Below are 18,235 nucleotides of genomic sequence, written 5' to 3'. Positions count from 1 at the left end.
CAACTCGCATCGCTTAATCCACAAAATATACATAAATACGTACAATTTTTCTACAAGCTTGTAACTTTGTGCATTTATTTTGCGTCTGAACAACTTCGGCCCGACTCTGGAATTAATCACGCCACAATTATGCCGAGCACATAGTCCCTTGTACAAGTTGTGAGCAATTTACGAGCTATTGCAGATTCTGCTTCTGCTTCAGCCATCAGCCTTCAGTCTACAGCATTCAGTTTCAGTTTCATCTTCAGCTCTCGGCTGCAGTTTAAAGTTCTATTTAAGATGTTTAAGATATGCATGAAAGTCAAGATAAATATATAAATAATAGTATATATAATTGTATTAAAATTATTTAAATTGTTGATTGAATCAAAACTTTAAAAATTAAAATAAAACCAAACAAATATTGTATATTTATATAATATATACAAACATATAGATATTGAATTTTCATAGGTCTGGTACTTCTAGTATATTCGAAATATGATCAAAGCCGTATTTTGTACATTTGTAGTTGGCAATGAGGCTGGCGAAATTCGCTGCGACGCGAGGAGTACGGCCTCTCACGTACAGCCCATAGATGAAGCCAGAAACGACGACTTCCATTGCGCCCAGATTGTCGACGAATCGTGTCGGCTTGTAGGAGGTTGTACGAATGTAGTTGCCATCGAGATCCATTAGCCCGATCTTTTGTATACTCCATATGAAGATCACAAAGGGCCGTTTCATATTGATCCCGAATCGCAAGCGCAACATCTCATCGATGTTGACGCAGCCCTCTCTCGCCGACTTCCAGCCCGTTTCCTCGCCCAGCGACCCATAGAAGAACACATAGTCACAGTAGTCGACCAGGGGCCAGTTCGCAGTCAAGTCCTTATCAAAGTCCATCGATATGATAATCTTATCGCTTTGCGTTTGATTGTAGGCATCGACGGCTCGCATCATTTGAATGGTTATCTCTGGCCGACAGCCGCGAAAGTGTATCCAACCGTATGTGTTTAGATCTAGCTTCTCGAAATCCTCTAGAGTGGGATACGGAAAGGCCTTATTGCAAGTGACAACATGGGTGGTGCGCGTCCGCCGATTGACAACCACCGACGAGAATGGCGGATCGTCCATGCACTGCGGACAATGATGCGACTTGATGCCACGCGATGTCATATCGCGTTTTATACACGCACACATGGGCGACGAGCACAGGACTCCAAAGAACTCCACATCGACACCAAGGTTTCGCAGGATCGTACAATTGTTGCCTGCATTCCCGCCGCGCTGACAATAGCCCACGCCGCTCTTTTCCGTCTTGCTGACTTTGGGAAATCGCTTGACAATCGATATGCAATCCATAGTCGAATTGCCCACACACAACACTGTCTTCTTGGCCGCGGCCAAGCTGAGAACTCTATTCGATTCGTCCATTCTGCAATGCCAAACAAGAAACTATATTCTGTGAATTGATTTTTTTAGACTCATAATTTTGAAAAAAAATATATATATAAATATATAAATAAAATGTAGTGACTTTTAAATGCTACTCTACAACATTTTCTTACACCTAAACCATATTGCCAACTTCAATGGTATAAGGTAAAAAAGTATGAACATATTAGCTCCTTTCTGTTGGGAACAGAGCCAAATGGTTGGTAAAGTTCGATATCTGAGGCTCGATATGAGAATAAATTGATTGATATCTATATATCGATTATTTGAAAAAAAAAACTGAAATAATATTGATTTCAAGACAATATGGAGATATTCAAGCGAATTTTAAAGTCTCTGAGATCAACTGTCAAAAGTCTCTGAGATCAACAAATTCGTTTGGTATTTACACATATCGTATATAAAACCACTGACCCGAGCCTATAGAGACTAAGCCGAGCAAATACGAAGTTGACTAGACCCTTATGCTCATTTTTTTCTGCGAAGAAAAAGTTTGCTCTACTCTCTTCTATGTCTCGTATGATCAGTGATAAAACGAAGCTAGAATGCTAGCAGCAACAGAGAGTGTTACCATTGGCGTCGGGCTCAACATTTGAGCGTGATTTAGTGCCTGAGTGAAAGAGGCCCTATATAAAGGGCATCAGCTGCAGCATTTATTCAGTCGCCCATACCTGGTGGGGGTCAGTCGTACAGTACAGAAAAGTGAAATGAGGTGAGTGATCGTTCACTTAGAGGAAAAACTTGGCAAAAATTCATAGAGGAAATGCCTAGTGGTATAATTTGATAGCTGGATTTTTACATAAAATAAAAAAGCGATAATTAACGATAGAAACAAAGTAGATCTGCAAGTGCTATATGTATGTACAAAAGTATCAACTTCTGTTACCTTTATAATGAAAATTGTGCTTAGCATTTACTTGTAACACCCACGAGCAATAACGTTTATTTCTAGCCTTAAAATCAATGACATTGAACTGCAGCTGCATTTACTAATCTATGTACTGGAAAAACATTGAAATCACTTGAGTGACTTTACAAGCTGCCACAGTCCTCAATTAACACTTTCTTGGTTGTGGCGCCAGAGTTTGAGCCCAACGATTCAACCTTACGAATGACATCCATGCCCTCAACAACTTTGCCAAAGACAACATGTTTGTTATCCAACCAGGTGGTTTTCTCAGTGCAAATAAAGAACTGCGAGCCATTCGTATTGGGTCCGGCATTGGCCATCGACAAGGTGCCGGGACCCGAGTGCTTCAGCTCAAAGTTTTCATCCGGGAATTTGTGGCCATAGATGGAGCGTCCTCCAGTGCCATTCTGATTGGTAAAGTCTCCGCCTTGACACATGAAATTTGGTATGACCCGATGGAATGGAGAGCCCTTGTAGCCGTAGCCCTTCTCTCCGGTGCACAAAGCGCGAAAGTTCTCGGCGGTCTTTGGAACGACGTCCGATCGCAGCTCCATTACGATGCGACCCAGCTTCTCCCCGCCTGCATTAATGTCGAAGAAAACACGAGGCAACGACGACATTTTGGCTTGCTTGCAAAACCTGCGAAACAAAGCCAGCTCTAAAAAAATATATATATGTGAGAAAAAAAAAATATATATATATAATAATATAATTAAAACCCAAAAAATATTTTTTACTGACTTGAAAACTAAAACAAATAAATGTGAAATAATTTCAGATCCGTTCTGTTCTGTAACTCGAGCAGAAATACTGAGTCGAGAATAAAATATTAAATAACAAATTTAACTAACACACAAAGTCAAAGCCTACTAGAGATTACCGAATTTTAGTTTCATTCGATATATTTTTGTGAAGTGAAACTAATTATCGAAGTCAAACAGATATTTTAATTGATGTAACTAGCAAAATCTAATTTATATAAATTTAGAATTTTTAAACCTTTTGATATATTTCAATAATTTATACATTAAGAATATTTTTCTTTATTTAAATTATAATTATAATTTATAATTATATTTTGTAGTTACTAATAAAAATTTAATATCTTGAAATACCCCATATATTTATACACTACACAAAAATATCTTTTAATAAATAATGCTCATCTTAAATTATATTATACTATGTATATTTTAACATATTACATTATAATTATATTAAAAATTATGTGATTTTCGAATATTTTTCCCTGATACTTATAAGTTTGGGGGAACTTTTAGTTTTTTAATTAAAGAATAAATTGCAAAGTTTCATTTATATTTTTTTGTAGTTTATCTCATTTTCGTAATACCATAACTATTAATTATTATTCCCATTTAATATATGAAGTTCTTCCCATGAATTGCAATAATCGAATCAATCAATTTTACAGCTGCTAATGTCTCAGCTACTTACTTTAAAAATTAGATTGCTTAACCTTTACCGAAAATAGCGGAAATATCGACAGCTGTAAAATCAACTAATTGGAAGTTCTGCCACCCATAAATAACATATTTTCTTCGTGTTCATTGAATGTGTTCATTAATTTGGTAGATAAATTGTCACCACTCGATTTAGATGGGCGATTCGTGAACTTTGTGCAACTTAGTTGATTGGAGTCATCGTCTTCCGAATAATTCTCTGACATCTTATCGTCATTAACTATGGTCACCGGATAGATCTGGAATTTGGCTATGTGATTGTAGCCCATTCGAGTTGTCTTGAACACCGCTACACGATTGCCGTAGGCCACAGCCGCAGGCAGGGGCATCTTCCTCAAGTACAGCGCATAGATGACGCCAGCTGTGAAGCACTCGCCGACTCCATAAGTATCGATCGGTTTCCTGCCAGCAGGGAGTGGCAGGTCGTAGTACTGGCCGTTGGTGTCCAGGCAGCCAGCACCGTACGGTCCCCAGGAGCAAAGGATGTTTGGTCTGCGTACTTGAATCGAGTGTGGCAAGGGCAGAGTCTTATCCAGTCCCAAGCAGGTCTCCTTCACCGTGCGCCAGCCCAGATCCAGGGCCAGCTGCCTCGAGAATATCAAGTAGTGGCACATGTCGAAGAGATCCTTGTTCTCGTTGTAGCAGCCATCCACCTTGAGTGATATTTTGATGCGCTCTGTGCGTCCGCTGTTGTAGTTGTGTATGGCCCGCATCATGGGAATGATGTCCAGCTTGTTGCGCGCCTCGAAGTGCACCCAGCCATAGCGATCGAGGTCCAGCTTTTTGAACTCCTCTATGCCGATGTATGGAAACTTTCTGCTGCATTGCAGAATGGAGCGACAGCCAGTCTGGCGATCTATCACAACCGTGGTGAAAGCCGGGCTTTTGTCTGTTCTCGGGCAATGGCTCAAGTCGATGTTGATGTGCTCCATCTCCGCCAGAATCTCTCGCAACAAGCTGGACCGACTCAGCACGCCAAGGAACTCCACCTGGGCGCCCAGCAAGCGGAGCACGTAGCTCACATTGCTCGCATGGCCACCTCGCAGCCAATGCGCCTCCACGGATAAATGATCCGACTTTCCTGCGGGCATTGAGTTGCATTGCTCGACGATGTCTACGCCCATGCCGCCCACACATAGCATGGGCTTGGTTATGCTGAGAGCGCGATTTGACTTCATTCCCAACAAATTTCCAATAACAAGGAAAGCAGTTCAAACTTTAAAATATATTTGAAAGAATTTTGGCAAAATATCCAACGAAATTGGGTTTCCAAGCATTCAATGTGGATAAGTGCGATCTTCAATAAGTATATGAAATAGTTTTATAAATAATTATTGCATGCTAGTAATTAAATTTATTCAGTTTATTAAAAGTTCCCCTAAATTTATAAGTATCAGGGAAAAATATTCGAAAATCATATAATTTTTAATACATATAATTATAATGTAATATTTAAAAGCAAAAACTGCCATAAAAGCAACTTCAGTGCATCACGTTAATATTACTTGGCAAAGGAGTAAGGAAGGGATCCACTTAACTTTTCCATTTAGAAGTTCAAACATTGGAAAATAAAGTTTATTTTCCCCTGCCACAAGACGCAAATATCTAAAATTGTTGGTAAACTGATAAAGATGAAGGTTTGAACCTTTATTGACAAAGTTGGCGTTGAAATAACTTTGAACTATCCCTAAACAAAAAGATTGTAGGTACGTCACTATATTTTTTATAGACTAAGGCTTTACAATTGAAGAAGTTTCGCCACGTTTTCAGTATGCCACGCCCAAAATGTATTTGTGGGTCATCAATAAAGGAGGCAGTATATATAATTATCGAATTTTCAAATTCCTATCTCTGTCGGATGCTATATTTTAGAGGTTAGCCACGCCCTCTGTGGTCGCAAATATATCCCCAATATACGAATTTCGTTGGCCTGTCAACGCGAGTATATATACAAAATTTCAATTCTTTAAACTTTTAACAATACGGCTCCTGAGATACCAGAGTTTGTATTTCTCATGCCACTTTTGGATATGCATGGTATAAATCTTAACACTTTATCAGAGAAGACAACAGAAATCATTGTCCTCTGGTTCAAATAGATTTTTAAGTCTGTCAGTTCTGAATAAAAGTTTAGATAAAAGCTGTGCATGGAGATCGTACGGAGCTTGGGGTATCTTCTAGTGGAACACCCTCAACTAGGGCATTTTTAATTTTCTTACTTAGTATTAAAATAGATACTAAAGAATTTAATATTTGACAGCCCATTTATGGCCCACATTTTGTACAAATTATTTCAAATTTTAATTTAAATTTAAGTTTTTAAATTTTTTACTTCTTTTCTCAACTATGAACTGCGCTCTGAGCATAACCAAGCCCATGCTATGTGTGGGCGGCATGGGCGTTGACATCGTGGAGCAATGCAACTCAATGCCCGCAGGAAAGTCGGATCATTTATCCGTGGAGGCGCATTGGCTGCGAGGTGGCCATGCGAGCAATGTGAGCTACGTGCTCCGCTTGCTGGGCGCCCAGGTAGAGTTCCTTGGCGTGCTGAGTCGGTCCAGCTTGCTGCGAGAGATTCTGGCGGAGATGGAGCACATCAACATCGACTTGAGCCATTGCCCGAGAACAGACAAAAGCCCGGCTTTCACCACGGTTGTGATAGATCGCCAGACTGGCTGTCGCTCCATTCTGCAATGCAGCAGAAAGTTTCCATACATCGGCATAGAGGAGTTCAAAAAGCTGGACCTCGATCGCTATGGCTGGGTGCACTTCGAGGCGCGCAACAAGCTGGACATCATTCCCATGATGCGGGCCATACACAACTACAACAGCGGACGCACAGAGCGCATCAAAATATCACTCAAGGTGGATGGCTGCTACAACGAGAACAAGGATCTCTTCGACATGTGCCACTACTTGATATTCTCGAGGCAGCTGGCCCTGGATCTGGGCTGGCGCACGGTGAAGGAGACCTGCTTGGGACTGGATAAGACTCTGCCCTTGCCACACTCGATTCAAGTACGCAGACCAAACATCCTTTGCTCCTGGGGACCGTACGGTGCTGGCTGCCTGGACACCAACGGCCAGTACTACGACCTGCCACTCCCTGCTGGCAGGAAACCGATCGATACTTATGGAGTCGGCGAGTGCTTCACAGCTGGCGTCATCTATGCGCTGTACTTGAGGAAGATGCCCCTGCCTGCGGCTGTGGCCTACGGCAATCGTGTGGCGGTGTTCAAGACAACTCGAAGGGGCTACAATCACATAGCCAAATTCCAGATCTATCCGGTGACCATAGATAATGACGATAAGCTGTCGGAACATTATTCGGAGGATGATGAGTCAGAGCATTTCATTTGTAGAAAGTACATGAATCGCAAATTTGAGACAAGCGATGGAAAACTATCAACCAAACTAATGAACCGATTCGAAATAAATGAGCCTAAAGATGCTTCGAATGCCAACAGTGAACAAGAAATCGAACCAGAGGATCAACAGGTGTCGACCACAGGCCAGCAACCTGCACGGCGTATTTCGAAACGTCGTATGTCACACGGGCGTAGAAAAAGTAGTATATTAAGGGTGTCCCTACCTAAGAGGAGTATTACGGAAACAAAATAAAGCATGAAAAAAAACTATAATTGGGAATAAAAACATTTAAGTCTGTATTTGAATGTAGATCTAATATTTAGCTTTCCAAGTCGCCACAGTCCTCAATAATAATTCTCTTGGATGTCTTGCCAGAGTTCGAGCCCATCGATTCTATCTTTCGTATTACTTCCATACCATCAATTACCTTGCCAAAAACAACGTGCTTATTGTCCAGCCACGAGGTCTTGCCCATGCATATAAAAAACTGCGAGCCATTTGTATTGGGTCCGGCATTGGCCATCGACAAGGTGCCGGCGCCGGAATGCTTCAGCTCAAAGTTTTCGTCCGGGAATTTGTGGCCATAGATGGAGCGTCCTCCAGTGCCATTCTGATTGGTAAAGTCTCCGCCTTGACACATGAAATTTGGTATGACCCGATGGAATGGACAGCCCTTGTAGCCGTAGCCCTTTTCTCCGGTGCACAAAGCACGAAAGTTCTCGGCGGTCTTTGGAACGACGTCCGTACGCAGTTCCATGCAAATGCGACCCAGTTTCTCTCCATCCGCGGTCACGTCAAAGAAAACATGAGGAAAGGACATGCTTGGGAAGCTGAAAAAAACTTTAAAAAGCCAAAACAATAATGAAAGATATATTAAGTGAAGCCTACCTAGCCTATAGAAGTATGTACTGAGTAGACTGATAATTCAAATTGTTTAAGAGATTGCTATGCATATATACCTATATCAACAATGAAATATGTGAATATACTCTGCTATTCAATATAAGAATAAATCAATTATATTGCTCTAGACGAAAGTATCCGGCTAAGACATACCCGAACCCTTGCGCAGAAAAAGACTTATCTTCCGGTTATTAATTCCATACCCTTTTTCAACTCTTTTAAAATCAACTAATAAATTACTAATTGAATTCCGAATTAATTTTCTTTGGCAGCATTTTAAAGAGCTTAAGAAAAATAATAAATAATACGTAATAAAAATGTTTTCCCTTGCAACGACCCAAAGGTCAAAGCCATAAATTGGTGTAAAAAGTCGCAAAAATGGCAAATGAAAATGGAAAACGGAAAATGGAAAATTGTTGTCTCGGCTAGCGATGCTGAGTGAAAAAAAAAATGTCACATAACCTTAAACCGTTTAAACCGGCCATTCATTACGTATGCGCCACGTTGGCCAGCGATAATAATTACCTTGCCGTCCAGCCCCAACTGCTGTCAAGGTAATAAATTATCAGCTATATATGTATATAGATATATATACATATAAATTCAATTGATTGCAGATGGCTGCATCACCATTTTATATTCGTGTTGAAAAGGGTTAACATTTGGAGCATTTCTCTTTGGAATGCCTTTTTCATGGGCTTTTGGGCTATTTGAATTATGGCTAGATTATTTAAATAAATTGCAATATCAACGTAGAGATTTCGGACACCCAATTGCTGCAGGCCAGCTGATGAAGCTCGAACAGATTAAGGACTTAATATCTCTGCAGTCACACAATTTATATAGTATCAACAGAACGGGTTAACGAAAGTAAATAGTTATGAGATTTATATTTATATATGTAGGAGAATGTCTCTTTAGCCTTAAATTTCATGCATGTATATGTATATTTGCATATGCATATCTCAGATAGAACTTAAAAGTATTATGATTTCCTTCAAAGTAAAAAATTATTAAATAATGATAAAATAATCAAGAAAAACAATCCTTTTAATATCTAGACATGTAAATATAGTATGAAAATCATATCATGGAAATATCGTGGAAATCATGGCATGCCGTAATATTCTGTACTTCTTTGCTTTGATCTATTGATCTTTTGACTGACTGATCTATAATCTGTGATCTATTGATAGATTGATCGATATTTAATCAAAGAACTATTGATCTGAGTCTTTGCCCAAGAGACCGAAAGTCTGCTGGCTTGAAATAAATGTATATAAAAATAAACAAGTAAGAAGGCTCCAGTCGAGACTGCTCGACTAGGAGATACCCTGAACCCTCCAAGCTGATATTCTAATCATTCTGCACTTCTTTTATGCACACATACATACACATGCATCCACACGCAGGCTTATGCTAACTGCGCAGTTAGCAGCGGCTGCGCTTGGGCTGCGCTGCAATGTGGGCAATATTATGAGAATTTATTTGTTGAATAATTTCTTTTGTAGACCTTCGATCTTAATGAAACTTTCAGAGCGTAATCATATAGTAAATATGTGTGTACATTCCAAAGCACAAGTCTCTAGTATTTGAAATGCGTTTTTTACAAATTGGGGGAGAAGGGGGCGTGGTATCCAAAATCTGTAAATTACAAAATTTTTGTATCGGATAACTTTATATACAACGCAAATTTAAAGTCTCCAGGTTTAAAAGTGTTCAAACTAGGCTGAAAAAACCAAGTCGATTTTTCGATTATTCTCGATAAAAAAGTTATCGGATGAGTTATCGAAAAAATAAAGCAAACTCGTACTGCCTATGGTATACACGAGTATGCATGCCAAATTTCAGCTCTCTAGCTCTTATATCTTCTGAGATCCTTTTGCTCATACGGACGGACGGACAGGGCTATATCGACTCAGCTCGTCGTCCTGATCAAGAATATATATACTTTATGGGGTCTGCGATGATTCCTTCTGCCTGTTACATACTTTTCACAAAACCATTATACCCTGATTTCCCATTTTCAATGGGCTCAGGGTATAAAAACAAAGCAAATATCTTAAGTTAAATTTTAAGAAATATATTAAAGTACTTTATGTCTAATTCTTGAAAATCTCTGGGAATAAAAAATTATATTTATATAAATATATATACATATATAATCATTATAGAACTTTTACTCTAAGAATTACATATACTCACGCATAAATAAAATTAAATATTTGGCATCGAGATTAAGAGGCACGCTTCATTTATTTGCATTCTCAGTGAATGGCTCACATAATTTTCTATATGACGAGGGAAGGCAGTGGGGGTGATGGGGTGAGTTGGGCAGAGTGGACAATGCAGACCCCAAATGAAGGGCATTCCTTATCGTCTTATTTGCATTTGGCTGGCTGTGAAAAAAATGCCAAATGCCTAAACGCCCTAAATGTGCAGAATTTTGATTTATGTAAGTGCCACATGCCCCCTCCCCTGCTCCCCTAAGCAGCCAGCATAAAGCCCCAACCCCCCAGTTGCCAGCCTCCAACCAACCTCACCTCACCCTCAAGTGTCCGCAATTAATTTTTATTTTCAACGCAGTTCATTTTAGTGGCAAGTCCAGAGGGTGGTTCCCGTCACACTGCTGGAGACAAGTGTGCCACAATAAACACACCTCCAAGCCAGAGCTGAAGATAAACACCAAGTTGAGCTTACAGCATGATCGACTATGGTATACCCTGCTTAATTGTAGACTGACTGATTTGTTTACCTAATTTGAATGTGGAATGAGAATGTGTGTGAATATATTACATATGTATATGTATTATTGATATGGTATATCTGGTGCTTCCTCAGTTTCTTTTTATTCGTCATAGAAATAGATTATAACATATCAATTCACCAGCTTTATTAGCTGATAAATATTGTAGAAATATTATAATACATATATTATGAAATAAATAGAATATTATAATAAATATGCTAACCTTATTCTGTGTTCTATAAATTTACGAAAAATATTCCATCTTTATTATATGCTCTCCTATGCATCCACATATATCTTCTCATCTCTTCCCTTCTATCATGAGATTTATGCCCATAAATTTTTATAAGAAACAATACACAAAAATTTTCAACATATCTTCTTACACTTAATATTCCTGTTGCATATGTGCATTGCTAGTCAAATATACCCGATTGCTGGCAGACAAGTCATTAGCACTGACTTCTTCCACTTTGCGTGTGAAAGACAGTGGAGAGACGTTTTGCTTCCTGCTCAACTGTTTATGGTAAAAAATCAACAATAGAAAAAATGTAAAAAAAAAAGAAAATTTTGAATAATTTTTGTAGTCGCTGATTTTACAGCTAAGAAATTGGAGTGTGTTTATGTGTGTGTGTGTGTGCAGCATGATGACCTCATTAATTTTCAATCTGAGCTGGATTACATGCCTGCTGCCCAGTTGTCCAGCTGACGGCCACGCCCACAGTCAGGCGCATGATGAATCTCTTCCCTGATTTCGTGGCACATTCCTTGCGCCCCGCCCACAATTTGACCCCCCTCTGCCGCACTAATTTATGATGATAAATGAGTTTCAATCAAGCGGCAGAAGTGAAGCCAAAGTCGGCCAGTTTCCGTCGCGGCAGCCGCGGCTCCTTTCGTCCTGCCTTGGCGATCCTGCAGGACCTGGCATTGGAGCTGAAGCAGCAGCTGACTGAAGCAGGAGTAGCAGCAGCAACAGCAGCAGCAGGAACAGCATCAGTCCAGTGGAAATTGTATGTATAAATTATCCATAATTTGATTTGACTTGGCTTGTCCTGACGCAGATTCCGCCACCGTCTGTGGCATGAGGTTTTTCATTTGAATATTTATGAATAATTTTTTTGTATTATTTTCATATTTTTGGGGGGCAATATATAACAATTTCTGTTTTATTGTTTACTCGAATATTTCTGTCTGCACTTTTCCAGTCAACAATTTTTCAATTCAAAAATTGAGAAATCAAATTAAGAACTGAATAAGACCTTCACTCTCTCTCTCTATCTCTTTCTCTCTCTCTCTCTCTCTGCGTGTTCAAGCCAAAAGTTTTCTGTTTCAGCTTTTGTAATTACTTGAGAAACTCTTATCTATTTATCTTCGAAGATTAATAATTTGTTGCCTTTCCTTGTAATTATTCACATAGAATTAAACAAATAGCTTTAAGGCAACATTTGATGAATTCAACATTTCAGTCTTGAAACTCTCGAATTATGTCCTTCTGTAGCAAATCTATGTGCTTTAATGTTCTGTTTGCAATCTTTAAGTCAAGTTTATGCTTAATTTGCTTAAACAGCTGCACATTGGCGTCTGGGCTGTCGCTGTGAGCAGTGTCGATTACCACTCAGTTGCGAAACAGAAATTTAACTAGTATCTGTTGCCTTCACTTGTCGATATGTCCCATGGCTTAATACCCTATCTATGCAAAATGGCAAAGCAGGCATTGCTGAACTAAACATTAGTAGTGAAGCCTAATACACAGATCAATTCTTTAGAGATCAATAATTAGTTTAAGCTTATTAGTTTAAATAAAATGAATTAACTAATGGCTTGCCTTTGGAATTCTCATAAATGTGCAAGACACAGACTATGCTCATACAATAAATCCAAGAAAATAAATAGCTTATATAGCATAAAATATTCCTATCAAATCTGAACTTGCTTTTTACCCGATTCTTCACTAAAACTATGAGAACTTATTCCATATTCTATCATATTTATAGTATAACCTATAAATTTAAAATGAAAGTAAACAATCATAATAAATTCAAGTCAACAATGTAGGCCAATCGGAAACAAATGTTAGGGTAGATTTTAGATGAGTTCCAAGATTTTATTTTGAATTATTTGTGTAGCTGGTTTAAAGGATATTTGGATATGATCTATAAACGGCTCTTACCTAAAAATAATAAACCTGGAACATCCATAAGATATTCTAATGAGTGTATAAGGCGTACTAAGTACGAAAGTTGTTGCAACGCATATACAGCTGTGCCTTTCTATGCAATTCTCATAAAATTATATGTTCCTCCTTGATAATAATAGTAATTTCAGAAGATATCAAAATCGAATTAAACATGAAAATAAATAAACATTTTGTATTATTTTTACCATTTTTATTTTATTAATATTTTATTTAACTTTTTTACATTTATTTTTTTTATTTTTTATTTCTTAAGTATTTATTTATTTATTTATTTTATTTTTGACTCACGAATTAATATGTGTATATCTTCGTTAAGGCCTAACGTTTCTCAACTTTTCAAAAATCTACTTGCATGTGATGCGCCAATAGTGATTTTTAATGTAATATTATTTTCTAATTTTGGAATTCACAGGGTATCTCTTACTCTTGACTGGCGCACATTTGTCTTATTTTTTATATATTTATATATATATATATAAAAATCTTTTTTGTGCTCTCGCGTTTCGTATTCGAGCCACTTCCGCTTCATTGGGCAATTACGCAAGCAGCGCTTTGATTATGCTGCAGCGCACAATTGTTTTGACATTTAATCAAAGCGAGCAACAAAGCGAATCCTGGCGGGTGCTGTCGCCCGCTATACAGGATGCACCATAAAATGGCAAAGCACAGAGCTGGGGGCAGGGAGCAGCTGAGTTGGTCCCTGTGCCAATGCTGATAAGCTCGACTGGACACTTGGGGTAATTGAGTAACTTGGCTGTCCAGCAGAAGGCACGAGGCACGAGACACGAGGCAACAATGGGCCATACACTGACAGTTCAATGTCCGCGTAATGCAGCAGCAGCGCCACCAACACGGAGGCAGTGAACGGCATCTCTCAGCTCTCAGCTCCGCCCTCGCAGCGCACATCACATCTCTCTGGGGCTCCGATGAGTCCAGGCAGCGGCAGATCAAAGCGCGTTTTGGGTCGCTCATTGTTGTTGTTTACATAGCCCGCATGGATGTTGGGACAAAAGTGCTTTTATTTCTTTTATAATACGATATGTACCTTCAGTATCTTTTACTGCTGGCAAAGCAAACGAAGGACCTGAAGAACAACAACAGCAACAACAACAACAGCAGCAACAACAACAAGCCACATCCTTCGATAATGTCAAACAAAAAGGCAGCAATTTGAGTTTGAAGAGCGACCTTGTGCTCTGCCTTCAGTTTTCTGCTCCTGGCAGCCATAAAACTCAACTATGTATTTAGTTAGCTAGCTGTGCCTGTGTGTACACATACATTTATACACACACACGCACATATATGGAGAGATATGGACACATGTTGTATATCTTCGGCTCAATGTATGTATTTGCAACGTTTTCTTTTATGCTCGCAACAAACTTTTCCCATTTTGTTGGCCTGGCTTCATTTTCTTGACATTTCATTTTCATTTCAATTTCTATAACACAAAAATTGACTTCCGCTTCCGTTTGACCCAGCTTGAGCTTTCAGCCCAAGCAAAGAAAAAAAAAACAACTTTCATTCATATTTACTAAAAGTTCTTCATATCCCACAGTCATCGAAGGTGATTTTACCTTGCACAGGCTGATAGCAATTGCTTTTAATATATGTAATTACTTTTTCTAATAAATGAGGGTACAGGTTCCATCTGTAAATTGAGGGGAATTGATGAATATTATTATTTTTTGTATGCGTGTATTGATATACGTACTTGTTGTATGTATGGATACACATGTATATGCATGTTTGCACACTTCTATATATGTGAGTTTGCGTACGTATTTCTTGTATGTATACTACATATACTCTAACGTTGTTTCGCTTCCGCTGCAGTACACTGCCTTGCTATGCGATTCTCATAAATTCCGTAACTCTTCTGAAAGAAAACCTTGTTGATTATTTAATAGACTTTCTTTCCATAATACTTTAACTTTAGACAAATGATTAATATACACATATGAAATATAATTTAATGTACATTTAATATTCCAATATGAAATTTATTATTTCCAATATATGATATGGACTTTAAAGAAATTCAGATCGCATCATGCGTAAATTCCAAATTAAAATTAAATACGTCTATTTTATTCTCTGCTTTTATTCACGTTGTTCTCAATGCAAGAAATTCAATACGGAATTTTCTTATTTGCTTATGTACGAGTATGTCTGATTTACATGTTCATACATGCATGGACGTAGCCACCCCGATATCGATTCGCTTACTTAATTAAAGCGAACCTTGGGCATTCAAAGAGTCACCGCCTGTGCTCATCCTGTAATTTACCTGCATGTGATGCCTCAAGAGTTAACCGAGCGAGAGCCCAACCCGCCCCAATGCCCTCAACATGACGAACTGGCGGCTGTTACAATCGTTTGCTCGGTTGCGGTCAATGTTGCGTATACGTAATTAATGCCTTGTGGCTCACGATAAACACGACTTCAACCTACCCACACTCAACCACCAGCCATCTCCAGCCACTGCCACTCCCACTCCCACTCTTACTCCCACTCTCAGTTGAACATGTTTGCTTTACTCTTGCCTTTGGTCAAGATTTTATGCATCCAGTGAAGCATTGTGATGTTATTGTTGTATGCCAGTTTGTTTGCCTGTTTGTTTGCCAGTTTGTTTGTTTGCAGTTGGCTTACAGAACCTGTAGATCTGGCATATCTATGGTTAGCATTCATTTGCCCAAGACAACTCACTCTGACCCGAAGCACAACAGCAACAACAACAACAACAACAACTTCTCGAATTCATCTAAGACATTTAGTTAATGTATGTATGTGCGTGCTTTGGCAAAGTTTGTAACTTTAAACTGTTATCATTAGGAATTCGTTTTGCTGCCAGGCAAAAACTAATTCCTGATATACATATATATTATTCCCATGTACCTACAGATGCGTAAATTTCTGCATGTGTACGCCAAACTTATCACAAAGCTAAGGCAGTGAAGTTAAGGTTAGTTTTCAGCTTAACATGCCTTGTAGGCCTACCCACATGATAAACTTACATAAACATATGATAGACATGCTACAATATATATTTGCAATCATTCTTCACAGTAAGTGAATATATCAGGTGTAAGCAGCAGAAAAATTTTAGCATGCATTGCAAGTTTACCCGTATGATATAATAATAGATTCACGTACCTAACCTATAGCTGTAGCTGCAAGCAATAGCAAGAAGTAAATATTCGACTAAAAGTTCGTTCTCAAATTTTAACATGCATTGCAGCTTTACCCGCATGATATAAAGATGTATGTATTATGGACAGAAAGTATTTGAAGTAAATGGGTTCGAGTCAGACAAAAAAAACTGACAGACAGCTTGGTAACGTGCATGACAAATTTATCCGCACGACAGTCAAACATATATTTCAGAATGATAAGCGGATGTTCCATCAAAAAGTCACAGTAAAATATTTAACATGCATTGCAAATTTAATCCAGCTTTGTCAAGCTATACGCTGCGTTTTCAATTCGAATTCTTTTAATTCTGGCGTTAAGACAACCCTAAGCAGCAACCCTTAATTCCAGACATAAAATCTCTGTCAATTCAGCTTTTGTTTTGGGCTCTTTTGGTTTCGTCCTTCTGTTGTTTGTTCGTGCTGGTAAATGAATTTCTACCCTAAGACCCTATCAGTGCAGACAATTGCATATTATTGACATTTCAATTGTCTCTCATTATTGTGCGAACCTTTTGTTGCGCTTATTTAAATTACGACTGACAGGGCGAGCGCCGGGAAAAACACGCATGCAATGGCGAAAAGGAAAAGGGAAATTTGCATAATAATAGCAATTGCACACGCTTCAGGTATTAAACACTCCACTCGACCCATCCTCAACTCAATTTGCCCAAAAATGAAAATGAGCAAAAAAAAAAAAACAAAAACAAACAAAAAAAAAAAAAAAAAAAAGAGAAGAGAATGGAACAAAATGTAGAGAATCCAATTTTCACTTAATTTTCATCGCAGCGTTGCTTTCTTGGAATTCTCTCTCCATCTATTTGCATCGCTCCCTCCCTCCCTCTCTCTCTCTCTCTCTCATACACTCTGTTCTCTCTGCTGTCCCTACGTATCCCGTGGCTACCAATGCTGCAACACGATAAAAAAAAAATGAGAAAAGTAGTCGAAAATGCTAGCAGCAATTTTCATTTGGTTTGTTATTTTGTCTCAAAGTATCAATTTGTGTATCATTAAAATAATTTGATTTCGACTCGCATTCGACCCTAACGGAAGAAAAGAAAAGCGCGCTCGCACACGGACGACCTCTTGGCCCAACATTTTGACTCTGGCTGGGCACATCCTATTGCCTGGATGCCGCCTTGGGTACCAAATCAGCTCAGGTCCTCGGGCTCTAATTATACCCAACCTTTAGCGAAACGAAACGAAACGCAAGAAACCTAATTAAGCATAGCCCACGGCATACATCTAAATCCACATATTGAATTTCACTTCTCAACTTGAAGTTCGCGCAATGTGCGTTTTTCCTGCTGCGCCTGCTTCTTCTTCTCCTTCTTCTTCTTTTTAGCAAATTTGCACAACAAGGATGGCATTCAATCTCTTTTAAAGAAAATATTTCGTAAGATGCGCGCGAGCTAAGAAGTCGTATCAATTGAGCTTGTCCCAAAAAAAATTGCGCTGCTTCAGCTAATGGGTTAAGAAAATGTCTTGCCCGAAGGCAGAGTTCATTGACCTTTTGTCAAGCATTTAAGTAGAACGGGTTTGTGGCTTGCATATTACTTTTAAAGACTCTTCTAGTGAATATTACAATTTCATAATGCTGCGTAATGCATAAAGTAGCATTTGCTAACCGCTATGAGTAGACAGTTTGATATTTGAACTTCTGTATCCATATAGAGACTCATTTGCATATAGAAGTTTGAACTTGTCGGTAATTAATGATAGAATTATAGACATTTTTCTATATGTGAAATCTGTTTATCTTATAACCTGTTTAGATTATGGTCGGTGTTTTGTTTATTTTTACGAATTTGTAGACGAGTATATTCATTTAATTTTTTAAATATATAAAACTTTTATCGTAATGATAAATATAAATCATAAATACAGTTATTTCATATATGTATATTAAATATTCATATTTATTATTATTTTAAATTATTGTACCTATTCTTATTATGTATTTCAATTACATATATCTACTTGCTTTTCAAGATTTAA

At 38.4% G+C, this 18,235-nt stretch overlaps 5 protein-coding genes across 5 annotated transcripts; 1 reads left to right on the top strand and 4 right to left on the bottom strand.

The window, feature by feature from the left end:
• Positions 1-381: 381 nt before the first annotated feature.
• LOC6583131 (ketohexokinase) lies at positions 382-1,544 on the bottom strand. The gene has a single exon (XM_002008773.4). The coding sequence runs from the start codon at positions 1,414-1,416 to the stop codon at positions 448-450; it is 969 nt and encodes a 322-aa protein (XP_002008809.1). The 5' UTR covers positions 1,417-1,544; the 3' UTR covers positions 382-447.
• An 805-nt stretch (positions 1,545-2,349) lies between these two features.
• On the bottom strand, positions 2,350-3,198 carry LOC6583130 (peptidyl-prolyl cis-trans isomerase). Its single transcript, XM_002008772.4, has 2 exons — positions 3,089-3,198; positions 2,350-3,005 (listed from the first exon to the last, which is right to left on the bottom strand). The coding sequence occupies exon 2, from the start codon at positions 2,965-2,967 to the stop codon at positions 2,470-2,472; it is 498 nt and encodes a 165-aa protein (XP_002008808.1). The 5' UTR covers positions 2,968-3,005; positions 3,089-3,198; the 3' UTR covers positions 2,350-2,469.
• Positions 3,199-3,866: 668 nt separating this feature from the next.
• LOC6583129 (ketohexokinase) lies at positions 3,867-5,006 on the bottom strand. Its single transcript, XM_002008771.1, has one exon. It carries the CDS (start codon positions 5,004-5,006, stop codon positions 3,867-3,869), a length of 1,140 nt encoding a protein of 379 aa, XP_002008807.1.
• An 887-nt stretch (positions 5,007-5,893) lies between these two features.
• Positions 5,894-7,496, top strand: LOC6583128 (ketohexokinase). Its single transcript, XM_002008770.4, has one exon. It carries the CDS (start codon positions 6,175-6,177, stop codon positions 7,447-7,449), a length of 1,275 nt encoding a protein of 424 aa, XP_002008806.1. The 5' UTR covers positions 5,894-6,174; the 3' UTR covers positions 7,450-7,496.
• LOC6583127 (peptidyl-prolyl cis-trans isomerase) lies at positions 7,470-8,152 on the bottom strand. The gene is made up of 2 exons (XM_002008769.4): positions 8,086-8,152; positions 7,470-8,027 (listed from the first exon to the last, which is right to left on the bottom strand). The coding sequence occupies exon 2, from the start codon at positions 8,015-8,017 to the stop codon at positions 7,517-7,519; it is 501 nt and encodes a 166-aa protein (XP_002008805.1). The 5' UTR covers positions 8,018-8,027; positions 8,086-8,152; the 3' UTR covers positions 7,470-7,516.
• Between the last annotated feature and the right edge of the window lie 10,083 nt (positions 8,153-18,235).

Source organism: Drosophila mojavensis, unplaced genomic scaffold (assembly GCF_018153725.1).
Source record: "Drosophila mojavensis isolate 15081-1352.22 unplaced genomic scaffold, ASM1815372v1 contig_74, whole genome shotgun sequence".
Classification (NCBI taxonomy): domain Eukaryota; kingdom Metazoa; phylum Arthropoda; class Insecta; order Diptera; family Drosophilidae; genus Drosophila; species Drosophila mojavensis.
This window is presented reverse-complemented; position numbering and strand designations above follow the sequence as displayed.